This window comes from Trichechus manatus, unplaced genomic scaffold (assembly GCF_000243295.1).
Source record: "Trichechus manatus latirostris isolate Lorelei unplaced genomic scaffold, TriManLat1.0 scaffold00140, whole genome shotgun sequence".
Taxonomy (NCBI): Eukaryota; Metazoa; Chordata; class Mammalia; order Sirenia; family Trichechidae; genus Trichechus; species Trichechus manatus.
The window spans coordinates 3,998,287-4,016,968 of NW_004444076.1; the positions used below are offsets into that span (position 1 = coordinate 3,998,287).

At 42.4% G+C, this 18,682-nt stretch overlaps 1 protein-coding gene across 15 annotated transcripts in view; it reads right to left on the reverse strand.

Moving 5' to 3' along the window:
- The window catches only part of SYTL2 (synaptotagmin like 2), a 118,578-nt gene that overhangs the window by 62,887 nt on the left and 37,009 nt on the right, over positions 1-18,682 (reverse strand). For 4 of the 15 annotated variants that reach the window (XM_023739777.1, XM_023739780.1, XM_023739779.1 and 1 more), the window contains exons 1-2: positions 12,064-12,944; positions 568-719 (exon numbers count right to left, since the gene is read on the reverse strand). In XM_023739777.1, the coding sequence (XP_023595545.1) occupies positions 568-719; positions 12,064-12,164 (253 nt within the window). In that variant the 5' untranslated portion in view covers positions 12,165-12,944. Of the gene's footprint in view, positions 1-567; positions 720-12,063; positions 12,945-18,682 lie in introns of those variants that run through there. The other 11 variants (XM_023739776.1, XM_023739774.1, XM_023739782.1 and 8 more) reach the window with 8 other exon arrangements.

The following is an 18,682-nucleotide window of genomic DNA, read 5'->3' on the forward strand; positions in this document are numbered from 1 at the left end:
TTATTGACCACAGGCTAGAAGATAGAGGCTGTTCACCGGGTAAAGGGTTACACTGACTAGTCCAGAGTTAGACAGAAGGTACCTAGTAAATATTAATGAACTCAAAATAATTCTCAACAAGCCCTCAGAATACTGTCTTTATAGTCACTTAAATTATGTACTCATTTGACTAAAGAAGTACCAGATGTCAAGGTCACTGAATGGGGAGGCTGATCTCTTTCTGTCTAAGCCCTTCATCCTATTCAAAAAAAAAGATTCTGAATCTTCAGAGTTAAAAGCCAAAGAAATAAGAGGTGGTAGGTCCCTTATAAGTCCCAATTATCTATGCTATTGCATCTCAACATGGTTCCCAACATGGTTCCTACATCTCTCTAAACCACACTGCCATTATCCATCCAAATCCAAGGCAAAAGGATTTTGAGCTAGAGGGCCATGCATTACACAAGGTGTACCTCCATATTATTTCCCTCAGCAAATTTCAGTAATGTTTCTGACACCCTTCCTTTCTCTTGATTCCTCCTTCCCAAACAAATGCTGGTTCCAAGAGTACTAGTCAAATCAACTCACCTGCTACCTGGAGTCTCTTCTTTCTCATGGATGCTCTGACGATATCTGCACCATGGATTTTGTCTCTGTGCCTCTTTGCCTTGGCTTCATAAAACCACTGGCCACTCATATTCTTCAGCTGCTGATCATCCTTAACTTTTTCAGGCAAATGTCTACAAAAGGGAAAGAGCATTACTTCACTGAGAACCCGCAGTAAATAAATGAGCTCACTATGACACTGCATAAAGAAATTTGTAAACATAAAGCTAAAATGAAGCTCTCATTATTTTAGATCCCACAAACCTCCCAGACAACAAATAAATGTATGTTCTCTTTTGCCTGAAAAGTCAGTGAAGCCAAGGCCAATGTATTTTTTTCATTCAAAGATGTAATTCATGATTCCCAGATGATGTCTGAAATTTCTCAAGATTCACTTTTTAGCTGTAGTCTTCTGTGTCCACTGTTTAAATGCAAATACCCCAGAGACGGATGACATATAAAGCTTCCCTAAGCCTTGGTTTCTTTATCTATAAAAAGGGGTTAATCACAGTAACTTGTTTTTGGGGTTGCTATGACAATTACACTAGTTAATGCATGAAACCAGCCATCTACACCGTGCCTGGCACCTAATAAACACTCAGCGAATAACTGGTGGGTAGTTATCAGCTCATCAGTCCCTTCATTCCATTTAGGTGATATAAGATTATCAGAGACTTTTCTGGAAGCCAGTGGGGGGAGGAGGTGGGAGTGGGAGTGGTAAGGAAAGGACATGATATCCTTGTTGTTTGGGGAACAGCATGCAGAAAAGACAGGCAGGAATCAGGGAAAACCAAATTTGAGGAGGGGAATGGAGGCAGAGGCAAGTTCCATTTGTGCAGATACTGCTTTTAAGGGTTCCACAACCATTCCTGCTCACTGAAAAGCTAAAACCAAAAAATAAGCCAAATATTGCCCTCCTATTCACAGGAATATCTTTGGAAACCCTGGTGGCATAGTGGTTAAGAGCTATAGCTGCTAACCAATAGGGCGGCAGTTCAAATCCACCAGGCACTCCTTGGAAACCTTCTAGGGCAATTCTAGTTCTACTCTGTCCTATAGGGTCACTATGAGTCGGAATCGACTAGATGGCAACAGGTTTGGTTTGGGTTTTTTAACACCTCTCTCGCAGCCCTGGTGGCGCAATGGTTAACAGCTCACCTGCAAATCAAAAGGTCAGCAGAATCCACCAGCTGCTCCTTGGAAACCCTATGGAGGGGCAGTTCGACTCTTATCCTATAGGATCACTATGAGTCAATTCTGACTCGACAGCAACGCATTTGGTTCTTTGTTTTTAATACCTCCCTAATTTGTACTGGCTGGAAAAACACTGTTCTAACTGACAAGTCTTTTAACCTCTGCATCTCTATATCTGCCTCAATAAAATGAGAATAGTAATATCTTTCTTTACTCAGAGATATACTTAGAATAAAGTGACATACAAGCCTTAGGGAGACTTTGAAGTCTTGGAAGATAATGTGCTACATAAATCCAAGAGGGTTTTAGGATTGTCATCAAAGCTAATATGCATGCTTCCTAAATAGCAAGCCTAAGTGCTTTAGCCAGAGAATATGAATGGGCCAAGGTGGTAGCAGGGCTGTGTATGAGGGCTACACACAGGCATACCTGGGAGTGGGGAAAACAGGAGCTGCAGTTTCCCTGGGTTTAGCAATGATGTCTTCTCTTTCACAAGTGTGCCTGGAAAGTGCCTTTCCACCCAGAGTCCAACTCTCTGCTTGAACTTCCTCCTCTCTCCCAAACATGTCTAATCACTACCCTTGACCACACAGTTGTGACCAGAGCCCATCACCAAATCCTGACAGGGACAGCATTATCACTTCATGGTTCTGAGTCACCAGTGAGCTCACGTTTCTTCTTAAATGTTTCTAATGGTTTCCCATTGCCTAAAGCTTTCAGTACAGTAAATAATCTCTTCTGGGATGGTGGGGTGAGGGTTTTGCCTTATCCCAAAAAGCCTGAGTTTGAGTTCACTTCCAGAAGAGAGGTTTCTTCCACCTCCCTCTGGTTAGACCATGAGCCCCTGGGGGCAGAGTCTGTACTCAATACATCTTTGCAGCTCTGTTGTTAACTGCTGTAGAGTTGGCTCTGACACATGGCAACCCATGTACAACAGAATGAAACACGGCTTGGTCCTGTGCCATCTTCCTAGTCACTGGTATGCTCAAGTCCATTTGTGATGTTGTGTATTCTGAGTGCCTTTCAGTCAAGGGGGCTCATCTTCCAGCACTGCACTGGACAACATTCTGTTGTGATCCATGGGATTTTCACTGGCTAATTTTCAGAAGTAGATTGCCAGGCCTTTCTTCTTAGTCTGTCTTAGTCTGGAAGCTCCACTGAAACCTGTCCACCATGGGTGACCCTCCTGGTATTTGAAATACTGGTGGCACAGCTTCCAGCATCATAGAAACATGCAAGCCACCAAAGTATGACAAACTGACAGGTGGTGGCTGCATCTCTGGTGTCTGGAAAATAGTATTTATTTATTCAGTGATTGCAGAGTGAACGGAGTATCATATGAGACCCCTGACCACCTGGCTTCAGGCAACCTTTTCAGATTCATTTTCCAGCATTTAGTCCCTCCCTGCCACTTGCAAACACACTTGACTTTTTACTTTTCCAAACTGCTCTTTCATGTCTCCACAACTCTGTAGATGCTAGAAGCACAAAGGTGTGGTGGCAAGACTATGGGCTTTGGAATCTCCCAAAACTGGGTTCAAATTCCAGTTCTGACCTTTCCTAGATGTGTGACTTTTGGCAGGAGACTGAACTCCCCTAAGCTTCAGTCTCCCTATTTGCAAAGGTGAGGAAAATAAGACCTACTCTGCAGGACTTCTGTGATGATTAAATGAGGTGTTTACCTGAAAGTACCTAACAGTGCTTGGGGATCTCGCTAAGAGGCCAATAAATGTGAATCTTTTGGGATGTCCTTCCCACACTTCTCTGTCCAGCACATTGCTCCTAATTCTTCAAAATTCAGCTCAAGCATCACCTTGTTAGTGAAGCCTTCTCTAACTCCCAAGGGCAGAGTTCAGCTTGCTCTTCTTCAGGCTTCCATAACACTTCTACAGCACTTACCAAACTGTATTCCAATGATCTATTTACACATCTGTTCTTCCCACTAATGTGTGAACAATGCAAACTCCTTAAGGGTGACTACACCTTAATCACCTTTGTAACTCTAGCACCTAGCAAAGAGCCTGGCACAGAGCAGATATCCAATAACTCTTTGTTGAGTGAATACGTCAACGAATAAATAAATGCTCAGCAGCCACTCCAATCTGAGTCAGACAAGAGATAAAAAAGATCCTGTCCCTGCTGGGGTTAAGTGAACAATACCCCACCACGATAGTTGTACTTTTTTCCTGATGAGACAGGACACGTTCATCTCTCAGCCCAATAGGAAAAAAACATCATGAAATATGCATCTGTCATCATCTTGTTGGAAAAAACCACAAACCCTCACAGCATAAATATTTCCAATTTCTCTTCATGAGGTCATTCATTTATGTATGTAATCAACTGAAAGGTACTTTGTAGGAGTCCTTGTGCAACTCTTGATGTGCTCTCACCTAAGTGACTGCCTGCAAGCCCCTGATCGTGCTAAATTTTCAACGCACAATGAGCACAAAGCACGTGCTATGTGAGTCAGACACTGAAACACATGGCTCCTGAACAGGCTGGTAGCCATTATAGTAAAAAACTGAGGTTGGGTTTCTGGCTCATTTGTTTTAAAGTGGCAAAAGAAGGAGAAATACTTTCAAATTTAATAAGTACCACTTATGCACTTCCTAACATGATTATCACTGCTAGGTTTAATCATCAATTTATTTTCCTTTTCTTATCTTAGTCCTTTGGAATATTTTATAAAAGAATCCATATGGGTGACATTAAAATCCAAGTTTAGTAAAGATGTAGACCCTTAAAAGAAAAACCTCACCATCTGGCTGGTGTGGTTACAATCTTCTCTGTCTACCAGCCCATGTTGATCTCTTGTTTTTCCTGAACTCTAATCACACCAGCCAAATAAGCATTTGATTTTCTAATGTTGTACCATCTAGTTGAAGTGGGAAAGGGTAAATTTCTTGGGACTCACATTTTTTATTCCTTATCATTCTCCCTACATATGTACACTGTGATCAGCAGAGGGCTGAGCATAGAGAAAATGCTCAATCAACACCCACGGGATGGTGGGCAGAAGCGAAGGTAGAAGAAGAGCTGTCCTGCTGGCCATCCAGGCAGAAGGATGCCGGTCACTGTCCCATTCCTTCAGCTAATACTTACAAAGCATCTGTTTTGTAACGAGCCACATGTTTGGTAGGTAACATGCATCATCTCATTTAATCCTTACAATCTTACCATGATGTATGAAGAATTTAGTTAACTGCAAAACTCTTGCCCCCTCTAGATTTTAAAGGCCATATCTAAACCTTATCTGGTTATCTGCGCATTCATTAATTCACTAATTTCCTATTACGTACTAGGTATATGCTAAGAATTATGCATTAAAAATTCAACCTACAGCCATAACTGCCAATATCAACTCCTGTGGTACGGACAGAGTGTCAGCACTTACAGAGGAAAAGCAACATGGCCCTCCATCCTGGCTTCAGCACCTTCCCTGGGACCTGTCCCCTTTTTCTTCTTGTGCTGATATATGCACACTCCAGCTTCCAGCTATTCAAGGTAATTAGGCAAAGGTGTAACATCATAGGCAGGAACTGGTTGCTATTATCTATTCAGTTTTGGATAACAAGAATCAACAGTCTGGCCAAAGAGGTTGATTGGTCCATTCTCTCCATCCTCACTTTACAGATAAAACAATGGAGGCCCAGAGAAGTTAAGTAATTTGACAAAGGTCACACAGAGCTGGGACTGGAAGTCAGCCTGACTCCTGGCCAATGCTCTTTCCATTACCCCATTTTGTCCCAGAAAGTCAAATGTGATTTTGGTTTCTAAGATGGCTACACTTCACTCTTTCTACCAAGGGATTCGACCTTTGGTGGAGAATCTGAAAACCAACACAGAAAAAATTAAATAAGCCACAGATGTTCCTTATAGAGGAAACATGCATCTCTTATATCATGGACACATCATAGATCCCAACAATCTGCTAAGAGGCAGCACAGCGTGTGGAAAGTACACAGGCTTTGGAGTTTGATAAGCAGGGCTTTTATTTTTGTAAGACACTTAACCTTTTCAACCTTATTTCCTCATCTGTTGAGTGGGTTCAGCTACCCTGTTATGAGGATGAAATGGGAAAATGTATGTGACGCTCCATGTACAATGTAGTCATTTAACAAATGTTGGTTCCTTTCCTTTTGACAGAAAACACCAGCAGAGGCCCTGGAAAGCAGTTCTTCAATGACAACTGCCTTCATTTAAAAGAAACTAGGTCTTAAGGAAGCAACTGAGAATCATAAGATGTGGTCACGTTGAAGCTACTGCAGGAACACCCATCACTGAAACCTGGTAGTGTGTATTGGGGTGGGGAGGTGGTGGTGGTCTGCAGACACACATCCGCAGCGATTTCCTGCTGGCAGAGTGGTGCAAAACACAGGAAACACCACCTCGAGAGTGTTTCATTTTCAAACCATAAAAGACTAAAATTATATATGTGTATGTATAGTAGTGTTTCTTTAAAAAAAGAGAGGGAGAGTGGGGGAGAGACAGAATTCATCCTGATGTCTGCTTCACTGCTGGTCTGTGAAATGTCTCCACCTGGTACGTAGGGAAGCTAGGTAGAGATATGTGTAATAAGAACTGAGCACAGAACTTGTGGCTATAGGTACAGACACAGCATGAAAGACAGCTGTGGTGACAACAGTGATCTAGAACAGTTATCTTCTCAACTCTACCTGGGAAACACCACGGTGGATATTTCCTTGGGTTCAAGTCCATGTTCTACCACTAACAGGTTGAGTAATTTGGGAACTAGCCTCTTCCCTTGTATGAGACTCATTTTTCTCATCCATGAAATCGGGATGGAGGTAGCAAACAGACAATGTCATCTTCAAAGTGTCCTGAATGAACTTGGATGTGAACAATTCAAAGCACTGGATATATCAAGAATTGCAAACAAATTTTAGTCTGGATGCCAAATCTCATCTGCAGCCATACTGAAAAGGATTCTGAGGCAGTGTCTGGCTTAGTAGGAAACAGTGCTATAAACCATCAGTGATGTCTTCATAGCGATGGGAGGTTTATACTCCAAAGTCCACAAATGTTCCTTTGAAAGAACAGTCTGAATTTTAGTGGCAGGTTTGCCTTTCTAATGATGTTTTCCTTCAACTAATATTATAATTATATAATTTTTGTTTCTAAGTCACATACCAACTAGGAGACTGGGGTAGGCAACATAAAATCATTTTAGGGAAACAAAACTGAGATTTTAAATTCACAATCAATAATCCATTAACTGAATAAAGAGGACTAGGACCATATTTCAGTCATCCCAGAATTCCCTTCACATCACTATCTGGAACAGTTCCCTGTACTTAACAGGTACTCAATTAAATTTCACCACATTAAATAATTGAGAGTTTACGGAATAATTTCCTCCTAGGAATCAGACTACTTATCAGAGTATCTGATTATGAATACTAATAACTTGTAGACAGAGGCATAGGTGAAGTGGTAAATAAGTGTCTTTAACTAAATGTATCTATCACCTATTATTTGCCAAGAAGATTAAGATTTATTTTACTTAATCCTAATTTTAATCCTTTGAGTCTGGTATTATGGTCATTATCATTCTCTGAGTTGAGGCTCAGAGAGGTTCAGTAACTTGCCCAGTGATCCACAGTAGATTAGTTGTGGGGATGGGATTTTGACTCCAAGGTCCATGCAGGGGAGTTCTTTCAAGTCCTTACCGTTCTTTTCTGAAAGAAGAGCAACAAACAGCATGGGGAAGCGGGAAAAGCACTGGACCTAGAACTTTTCCTATTTTAGCTTTGGCACTGACTAGCTGTGTGACCTTGGGCAAGTTACTTCCTCTCTCTGGGCCTTGCCTTCTTCATCTGTAAAATAACTGAAATAGACCAAAAAAAAATCTCCTTTCCAGAGCTATCAGTCTATAACTCAGATGAAAAGAGTCAAAAACAGTTGCGGAGATGGCAAAGGGGCTGACAAGCAAAAACCATGTAGCAGCATTTTCAGAGACCAGAGACCCAGTTCTGGTTCCACCAGCCTAGGGGCAGAACAACCTCAGAGCCATCCCCACAAGTTCCTTCCATCCTAAAGCAAAGAGGGAGTCACAGGAGGACCCCTCTTGTGTGGAGCAGGCCATGGGCTGGGTCTTTTTTAGCATCCATAGGCTATGGGCCTCGAGCCCATCTGCCCACCCTTAGTTCATGCCGTTACTCCTCCCCAGCCCAAGAGTCCTGGACCTGCTCATGGAAAAACTGGCACAAAGTGCTTGGTGACTACAAGGTCCTACAGGGAGAGATAGTTGGTGGTAGACAAAGCTCGACTCATCAATTTTTCACCACGCCAAGCCTTCTTCCTATCAGTTCACAAAAGCAGAAAACCAAGGGCAGCAGCAGGAGCATACTCAGAAAAGGAAGAAGAGTCTGCAAAACCACCACTGCGATGGGACTCACGGCACTTTTGCTGTGGCTGTAGACTGGCTGGTGCCAGAGGCCACACACTCACACCCCTTTCAGGGCCCAGTTCCAGGCAGGATTTTGCATTCTGAGGATATTTTCATCAACAACTTTAAGTGCCCGAGAAACTCCTCCACTCTATTTACACAGAATCAAAGGAGTAAATGGAAGACTTGGCAACCTGGAACTCCAGGGGCCAAGAAAATAGAGGGGTAGGGGCATCAATGGACAAATGGATAAACAAATTATAGTATATCCACACAATGGAATACTACACTATGATTAAAAAAAAAACAATGATGAAGCTGAGAAAAAACATCTTTTAACATGGAGGAATCTGGAGGGCATTATGCTGAGTGAATTTAGTCAGTCACAGAAGGACAAATATTGTATAAGACCACCATTATAAGAACTCAAGAAAAGGTTTAAAAGAAGAAAACATTCTTTGATGGTTACAAGGGTACGGAGGGAAGGTGAGGGTTATTTACTAACTAGGTAGTAGACAAGAATTATCTTAGGTGAAGGGAAGGACAGCACACACTACAGGGGAAGTCAGCACAATAGGACTAAACCAAAGCTAAGACGTTTCCTGAATACAATTAAACACTTCAAGGGACAGAGTAGCAGGGGTGGGGGTCTGGGAACCATGCTTTCAGGGGACATCTAGGTCAATTGGCATAACAAAGCTTATTAAGAAAATGTTCTGCATCCTACTTTGGTGAGTGACATCTGGGGTCTTAAAAGCTTGCAAGTGGCCAACCACCTGGAGTAAAGGAGAATGAAGAACACCAAAGACACAAGGAAAGTATTAGCACAAGAGAAAGAAAGGGCCACATAAACCAGACTTCATCAGTCTGAGACCAGAAGAAGTAGATGGTGCCCGGCTACCACCAACGACCGCCCTGACAGAGAACACAACAGAGAAGGAGCAGGAGAAAGGTGGGGTGCAGAACTCAAACTCTAGTAAGAAGACCAGACTTCATGGTCTGACTGAGACTGGAGGAACCCCGGAAAGCATGGCCCCAGATTCTCTATCAGCCCAGAACTAAAACAATTTCTGAGGCCAACTCTTCAGACAAAGATGGACTGGACTGTGGGACATAAAATGATACTCGTGAAGAGTGTGCTTCTTAGCTCAAGTAGATACATGAGACTAATCGGGCAGCTTCTGTCCGGAGGTGAGATGAGAAGGCAGAGAGGATCAGAAGCTGGTTGAATGGACATGGGAAATCTGGGTGGAAAGGAGGAGTATGCTGTCACACTATAGGGAGAGCAATTAGGGTCACATAACAATTAATGTATAAATTTTTGTATAAGAGACTAACTTGAAATATAAACTTTCACTTAAACTACAACAATAAACCAAAAAACAGAAAACAGAGTGGTAGAGGGTGAGGGAATCTCCTTAACTCTACCCTGGCTAGACAGGACAGAGAGAATTGCAGATCATCCATAACCCCCTGTAAGTGAGAGGAATCAAAGGCACTGACAGCTCTCCAGGCTGCATGTATCTTCTTTTACGATAAAAGACACATCGTCCCCATGTCCTGAGAGAGGAAGGACTTGCGTGGAATCCCAGCTCTAATGTTTTCCTCTTCATTGCCTCTTCTTAGAGGATAAAAGAATTCTCACTTCCCACTACACTTTAAGAGTCAATTAATATTTTCTCTGTGCTGCCCCCACCCCATCATTTCTAAAATAGGTATAACAGTCCCTGCCTTACCAATTCTAAGGGTTGCTGTGAGGAACCTAAGAGGTTTCATAAACTGTGAATGGGTAAAGGATTAGTGCTGCCAAGAGGCTCTGATTGCTGGATATGTCTAAATCCTCCACCCTTGCTGGGGAAACTACTCAAGGCATGCTGCTTGCTGAGAATGGGGACAAGGCCACATCCAGGTGAACAGAGCACTGCAGATGACCTGTGAGGAAGAACATGATGGGTGAGGAATCCTGTTCTCATTATTCCCAACACCTACAGCCACCATCTGTCACCATCACTGCTCAATGTCTGTGATGGTTAAGGTTGTGTGTCAACTTGGTTAGGCCATGATTCTCAGTGATTTGGCAGTTATCATGTAGTTTGGCAGTCGTATGATGTTGTGATCACTTCCATGATGGGATTTGATACAATGTGATCACCTCCATGATGAGATCTGCTGTGAGTAGTCAATCAGCTGAAAGGGAGTTTCCTTGGGCATGTGGCCTGCATTGAATATAAGTGGATATTCTGGCAAGGCTTGTAGGCTTTTGCTCATTCTGGATCCTGCAGCGGGCTCCTGTTCGTCTGACCTCTGGTTCTTAGGACTTCAGCTAACAGCTTACCTTTGGTCTTGCCTGCCAATCTTGGGAATCATTGATCTTTGCAGCCTATGAGCAAGTGCCCTGCTCTCTGACCTGCCAATCTTGGGTTCGTCAGCCTCTGCGGCTACGTGAATCAAGAGAAGTCTCTATCCTGATCCACAGATTTGGGACATTCCAGCCTCTACAACTGCATGAGCTATTTCCTTGATATAAATCTCTCTATATATATATTGGAGCCCTGGTGGCAAAGCAGTTAAGAATGCAGGCTGCTAACCAAAAGCAGTTTGAATCCATCAACCACTCCTTGGAAACCCTATGGGGCAGTTCTACTCTGTCCTATAGGGTCGCTCTGAATCAGAATTGACTCCATGGCAAAAGGTTTGGTTTTTGGTGGTTTTTTTTTTTTTGGTCTCTATATATTTATATGCTTTATTGGTTTTGCTTCTCTAGAGAACTCAGCCTAAGACAGTGTCCTGCCTTGAACCAAGACAGCCATCTGCTTCTCCGTGGCCAGGTGCCAGGATGGTCTGTCTGCTATTGTTTCTCAGGGAGAGGAGGTAGAGTTAGAGAATGAGTACCTGAAGATTTGGGCAAGTCACCCACCCTGTTAAAATTGTCAGTCAATTTCCTCACACAACTGCCAACCCACAAGAGTATGTCAGCTCAGTAGACATAATGGGCATATAAATCCTTTGCAATTTGTTAAGCACTATCTGTGAGTTATTAGTAGTCATAATCAAATACTATGCAAATAAATCCATTATTTACGATCCTTGTGTCCCAAGAAATAAGAACATGGTTTAAGATTCTTTTTTTGCACCTCCTGAGATAGGGATCATAAAAATATTACTACTAACTTAGATCCAGGAAGTCTTTCACTGCTTTCAAAGCCCAAGATTACACAGGTGGTAAATGGCAGGGCCTGGACTCAAGCCCTGGACTTCACCATTCCGGTCTACTGCTTTTTCTACCACAAAGGTGAGGGAAAGTGGTAGAATTGTTGACATGGAACATTTGAGTTCCTCTCAGTAAGAACAATGCGTCAAAGTTCCACTCCTTTTGTGGGACTCAAATCAAATGCAAAATCGGCTTGATTCAGAGAGTATTTTTAATTTTGCTTTCGAAACCAATTTAAACATTTCTGAAAATATGCAGGTTCATATATGAACTACTTCTCAATTTATTTTCTTTTAAAATTTTTAGAAATGCAAAATATTTATAATTTGGTTCATGATTCAGTAAAAAGTAGTATATATACACATATGTATATCTGTAGATATATGTATGTGATTGTGTATGTTTCATTTTTAACTCAGTGCTTAATAAATTAAAGAACTTAGGTTTTTAATCAAGACCTCATTTCTGGCAGAAGTCCTATAGGATAAATTAAGAGACATCAAGGAGGAAAAGTGCTGTCCAGGAAGTAGACCTAAAATTGGAACCATAAATTTAGGCTCCAAGTCAGAAGTGCCACTTATGGTTTAACAAAAAAACACCCTATCTTCTTACAGACCATCCCCTCCTTCCCTCATGCACAAGGATCTAACTGGCTCCTTACCTGACTCTCTCCTCTTCAGCCCTCTTCAGGGCAGCGTCCCGCTGCAGAACCTTCATGATAGCCTCTTGTTCTTCCTCCGTCAGGAAGCTTAAGTCAATCATTTTGAAAAGTGTACACAAAAGTAAGAGTAACAAATCTGGCTTAAAATTCTCAAAGTTTAGCAACTAATATGGCAGACAAGATGATTAAAAGGTGCAAAAACAAAATGAAATAATATCTGTTCAGTTCTGCAGCAAGAGTCTTGTTTTGGCTCAGCAAAAGTTTTGGGTGGCTGATAGCAAAATCCAAAGCACCTTTTTCCCATAAGGAAGTAGTGGTCCAAGGGAAGATGCAGAAAAGACGCTCTCAGACAGATGCTGCATTCCTTCCCAGACAGGTCACTTGTTCCTACAGTGGCATTCCTACTCACAGTCCTTTTCTCCTTCTGACCTTATCTTCAACTTGATGAGAGGCAGCAGCACCTGAGCATCACCTGCACGGGAAATCAGGAGACAGCAAACACCAGACAGTGAGGGGCAGTTCCTATAGGCACTGCTCATTGTTACAAGATCTAAAACATGCCTGGGGGCAGGAAATGACCAAATGAGATGGTCTCTGAGTTCAGGGAAACCAGTTCTGCAGGCTTCCTGAGAAAATGGCAAATGGGTCACGAAACATGCTTCAACCCAACTCCAGACTGCCAAGATGGAGAGCACATTAAAACGCATGTCAATGTTTAACAATCCACCTGAGAGGAGGGATGATTGCAAAAAGGAACTGGTTCTCTCTCTCTGCAGTCTCCTGAGAATGCCAGGCTAAAAAGTCATGCTAAAGGTCAGTAAGACCAGAGGGACATGGTTCCAGTTGTCAAGTGATTGTAGGTTAAGAAACTAGAAATAAAATTTCACAAACGCTCACTTCTTCACAAGTAGGAATGTTCCACAGGAGTATATCTGTGCTCTGTAATGAAAGAAGTACTGGTATTAGGTAGAGGTAGTTTGTACAATAGCGGGAATTGTTATTCTTCACCAAGTCCCACTTCTAACCTTTGCTGGGCCTGGAGCAACCTACCAAGCTTGTCTCCCTTCACTTCTGAGGACAAAGAACGCTTACTGGTATGTATATATAAACTGGGGGAAAGGAAGAGACAGAATTTTAAAACACCCTGCCAACCAAAGTGAGCATTTTTTAGCAGGACCACGGGTGAAATCCTGTTTTCTTTGAGGCATCTTAAACCAATGTGCAATGAGGAGGTGACACCTGAAGAACGTTACAGCCAGAAGGGACTTCAGAGACTTATCTACTCCACAAGTGCAGCCCCCTTTAGCAACAAATGCACTGCTGCACATATAGTAGATACTAAAAAACATGTGTTTAGTAAATTTTAAAGCAGCTCCACTCAAGAAGAATACAGAGTATGTAAACTAGTGAAATTTTTATGAATTAATTCCCTGCTTTTTGGCAAAACAGTACTGGGAAGTATTTCCTCTCCCACTTGCTAACTGTAAGCCACTAGGCAAGTTACCTATCACTCTAGGACTCAGTTTTCATATTTGTACTTAACTTGAAAGTTAAGTTGTAAGGATTAAATGAAATAATGAATACGAAACAGCACATATCTTGCATTGTGTACCAAAAATAGTCACTGAAAATATATACCTTTAGCTCCCAAATCTACCCATCTCTAGCCTCCTTTCTGAATTCACACTTCTGTTCTATCCAGTTGAGTAAGACTGCACTTCTTTTCTCTTTTGTATTATGTCCCTTTCTGATCTCCCCCATAAGTTCAGATTCTGATGACCTTTTTATAATCTTCCAGTAGCTCTCTGCATATCACCCACAGTGAATACTCAAATAAATATTGCTAAAACATTACTTCATTCTCTTTTTTAAATTTGCATGCCCTTGAATATATTATTGCCTGCTTGTTCATCTTGAAACTATTCATTCTTCAAGACAGGTCAAAGTTACCACCTCCAGAAAGCCTTCCCTCATCTCCTTACACCAAAAACCAAACCCACTGCCATTAAGTTGATTCCGACTCACAGTGACCCTATATGACTAAGTAGAACTGCCCCATAGGGTTTCCAAGGCTATAATCTTTATGGAAGCAGACTGCCATATCTTTCTCTCACAGAGCGGCTGGTGAGTTGAAACTGTTGACCTTTTGGTTAGCAGCCGAGCACTTAACCACTGTGCCACCAGGGCTCCTTAGGCAGAGTTAAATGCTGTGTGTGGTAAATTCGATTATTCCTAATTCTTTTCTCCTTCCCTATAATAGAACTACGCAACTACAGTAAGTAACAGAGTAAGCAAGAGTATTCATCCCTATCCTCTTGAGGTTGGACTTGGCCATATGACTAGCTTTAGCCAGAGAGTGGGAGTGTATCTGGTGTGGCCAAGAAATACCATGGTACACCAGAGTGTGCCAGAAGAACAAGAAGAGAGGAGGTCAGAGAAGACACAGTATTAGACTGTAAAATGCTGTGTCTGTATAAGTCACTGGGAGGTGTCTGCCTTTTACTCTAAATGAGATGGAACAGCACTAAGGAACCCAACACCAAATCCATTGCTGCTGAGTTGATTCTGACTCATAGTGACCCCATAGTGTTCCCAAGGCTGTAAATCTCTATGGAAGTGACTGCTACATCTTTCTCCTGTGGAGCTGCTAGTGGTTTCAAACTGCTGACCTTTTGGATAGAAGTCATCACTTTAACCTCTGCACCACCAGGGCTCCTTAGAGAGGGCAGGAAAAAAGAGACAGGAATAAATGTTTTCTAGGTACCTCCTACATGCCTGGAACTTATATCATCTCATAGAATCCTCCCAAAGATACTCTAAGGGAGTTATTTTATTACCTGTGTTTCTCAAATGAGGAAAATGAGGCTCAAGGAAGTTCAAGAACTTGCTCATATTCTCCAAGCTCATGTGTGGTGGTGCTGGCATTTGCCAATGGCTTTGTCAGAATAAGCCACCCTAATGTTGTCATCTCATTTAATTTTCCCCTCCATACAGATTCCTCAAATCGGGAAAGCAGAAGAAAACTGTCTGTCTGTGGACCCTTAGTCTCTTCTTAAGAATAAAAGGAATTACTGGCCCACAGCTGTCAGTCAGCATGAGGGAAACCTCAGTGCTAAATTGTGAGGGATGAATTTTGGTGACAGGGATCCTTGAGTGTTCAAAGAAGGAGTAGCTTCCCCAGGTGAGCAGAAAGTTCTTGGGTTCATCCCTCCCATGCACCCTCCTCATGCTGCTGAGTAATTTTTCTCAAACTCAGATCTGACCAAGCTATATTCCCAGGCTTAAGGACTTCCCATTCATTGCCCATTGGCTAAAACTCAAAATACTTAACATGGCCTTAAGACTCTACATAAACTAGCACTGCTTTCCTCTTCCACGCTGTTTTCCTTAGGCTACGGCTATACTGAATTTTTTCAGTTTCTTCTGCCTCCAGGCCTTTGCATATGCTGTTCCTTCCCCCTTGAAACACCCTTTCTTTGAATAGTATCTCTTGGGGTTTCAAGTGAGATGTCATTTACTGCACAGAAGCCTACCCTAACCACTCACAGCCAGTACATCCTCAGTCACAGCGCTCATCACATTGTCTTGGATCCCTACTTACTCAGGCTTGTCCCCCCCACTGGTCTATGAGCAAGGCCTGGGTCTCAAAGTGCTTTGCATTCCCCAGTGCCTGCCACTGTGCCTGACATCTACTAGGTACTCAAGTATTTGTAGAAAGAATGAATAAAGGAACACAGAGGCAAGGGGACTGAGCTTCAATCTTCCCCTGGACAGTGACCCTACCTGGCTCCAGGGCCTATAAATGAAAAGCCAGGTCCACAGTTTTCCCTGGATTCCAGCTCCAGATTCTTCATAGTCTTCATGACTGTGTGGTTTGAATAAGTCACATAACTTCTCTGAATCTGTTTCTCACCTGTATGATGGGGATATCCATTCCTACCCCACCCCCCTTCCTTATGAAGACTATGGCGACGCTGTGGTGAGAAGACAGGAAAATAGTACAAGTCAGGAATGATGAGCAACAGTAGGAGCAGCACACAAAAGGGAAATCTGAGGACTCCAAATGTAGACTATGCTTAATTCAAAATTTCCATGTGTCAGCCCTGCCATGCCACATCTACAACAGCCAGTGATCTTCTCTTTGTCAATGGTCCAAAAGTTAAGCTAGAGAGAGAAATCAAGGCTCCAAACAATCAGCACTTGGCCTTTGATGACAGCAAAGAGAAGAACTGGGCTTTTAGCCCTAATTCCAATCGCCTCGCCTGACCAAACTCAGGTTAAAGTCTGGTTAAACAACATTTCTTCCCCAAAACTCTCCATTGCAAGGAGAGACTCAGATGGCACCTTCTCCTTCCCCAGATGGCTGTTGTTGTACCAAAGACTGTCAAGTAAGGAAGGGGAAGAAAACTCACTTACGTAGTGACTCTCACATGATTAGATTTTCAGAAGAGAAGCAAACTGTTCTGACAGTCCCATGACATCAAGCATGAAGACTTGAAAGAAAAATCTGGGAGGCAGAAGGAAAGCAGAACAAACATAACTGCATTGGAATGGGGGTGAGGCTGGGGAGAAATGGTGCTGGACAAAAAAAAAAAAAAAATCCCTGGCGTGAATTAAGAGGCTCACTCCCAGGGGTAACACAAAAACCATCATGCATAAAACTAAGTACTGTGGCACCAAAGGACAAACGGAAGAATCCACAGGTAGTTCAGAAGAAGCCCAGGAAGGAGTAAGCTGAGTACAACAATCAAAATCTTCACTTGCTTCCCTCCCAGAGGAAAGATCCTCCCCCAGTAGACAAGACTGGTAGTCATCAGATGGCCAGGTACACATTGTCAGGATTCTAACGCCCAAAGCAGCTAATTCCCGTCCTGGGCTGCTCTACTTCTCAGGCTCACTTTGCACTATGGTTGGACTTGCTTGTAATTTCCATCCTTTGGCTCAGATTTGCCCTGCCCTCTGGAATCACATTCAGCTTACTCTCCTTTTCATGCAACAACTTAAAAGGAAGACAGCTGTCATGTCCCTCCTGAGTCTTCTTTGTTGAAGGGAAGATAAACTTTCTCCTTCCCTCAGCTGTTTCTCATATGATATTTTCTAAGCCTCTCATGATCTTGGGTCATTTTTCTCTGGACTAGAAAATGCACAGGTGGTGCTAAGTGCTTTACGCGTTTGATTTCATTTAACCACTGTGGCAGTCCAGCAAGGCAGGTGCTCTCCACGTCACGCAGATGAGAACACTGTGACTTGAAATCAGGGTTGTAAGATTCTAAAGCCACTGTTATTAACCTTTCATTATATCACCAGCCCTCTAGCTAGTCAGGGACAAAGATGAGATTAGAACCCAAGTTTCCCAATTCCCGGTTCAGTTCTCTTTTCACCCTGCTGCTTCTCCCTCTATACATTCGACCTTCCTCTCTGTCAGTCCCTAAGGACAACATGTTTCGGTCCTCAAAGCATGCTCATCTATGTACGACTTGTTAAGAACAGGAAAATAATTGGGCCCTTTGTTTTCTTTTTCTTTTTTTTTAATGGATATACATGGGAAAGAGGACAAGCACGGAACAGAGGGGAAAAAAGGCACTTGTATCCATATGTAAGTGTACAAACCTGACCATTATAAGGGCACTGGTGATTCCGTGGTAGAATTCTCACCTTCCATGCAGGAGACCCAGGTTGGATTCCCAGCCAATGCACCTCATGCACAGCTACCACCCGTCAGTGGAGGCTTGCATGTTGCTGTGATGCTGAACAGGTTTCGGACTAAACGGAGTAGGAAGAAAGGACTCTCGATCTACTTCCAGAAATCAGCCAATTAAAAACCCTATGGATCACAACAGTCTGATCTGCAACTGAACATGATGATGGCATAGGACCAGGCAGCATTTTGTTCCATTGTGCATGTGTTCACCATGAGTTGGGGACTCACTCAACAGCAGCTGACAACAACATACCTGTCCATTAGCTCTTAAAATGGCAGAGGATCCCTAGAACCAGAAACTTACTAAAAAGAACTACCATTATATGCTTAAGCTTAATCAGAATGTTTTGCTATATGCTTACATAGAAATTGTTTATATGAAAAGCAAACTTTGCCCACAGCACAGCTGAGAAACAATTTAACATCGATATTCTCGTTTCTGCATGATCAGGGCTATCAGCACTCTACTAAAAACATGTCAATTAATTGATGGAATGTGTTGCCTAAACTGGGCTTTCTCAGAAGACAGAATAATTAATTGTCATGTAACTGGTTTAAGTGGCCTCTCAAAAAATATTAGTTGAATGAATAAATAAAACGAATGAACCTATGAAGAAGTGAACAAAGGAGAGGCAACAGATGGAAGAAGGAAGAATAAGACAGTATGTTACCCAACTGTAAGTTTCTCTTTTACTTTTCAAAGAGAAAAAACTGAAAAATCAAAACTGACAGCCACACTTAAGATACAAATATATTTTTTCAAGGATTATTTCAAAGATGTAAACCATTCTTCTACTTCATTCATCTTCTCCAGCTCCAGGCTGATGTAGCTGACAGCTAACGTCTCCCAGAGACTCACCTGGTGATCTCAAACAACGAATGAAGAATGGGAGAAGGAATGATTATTTCTTTCCTTCT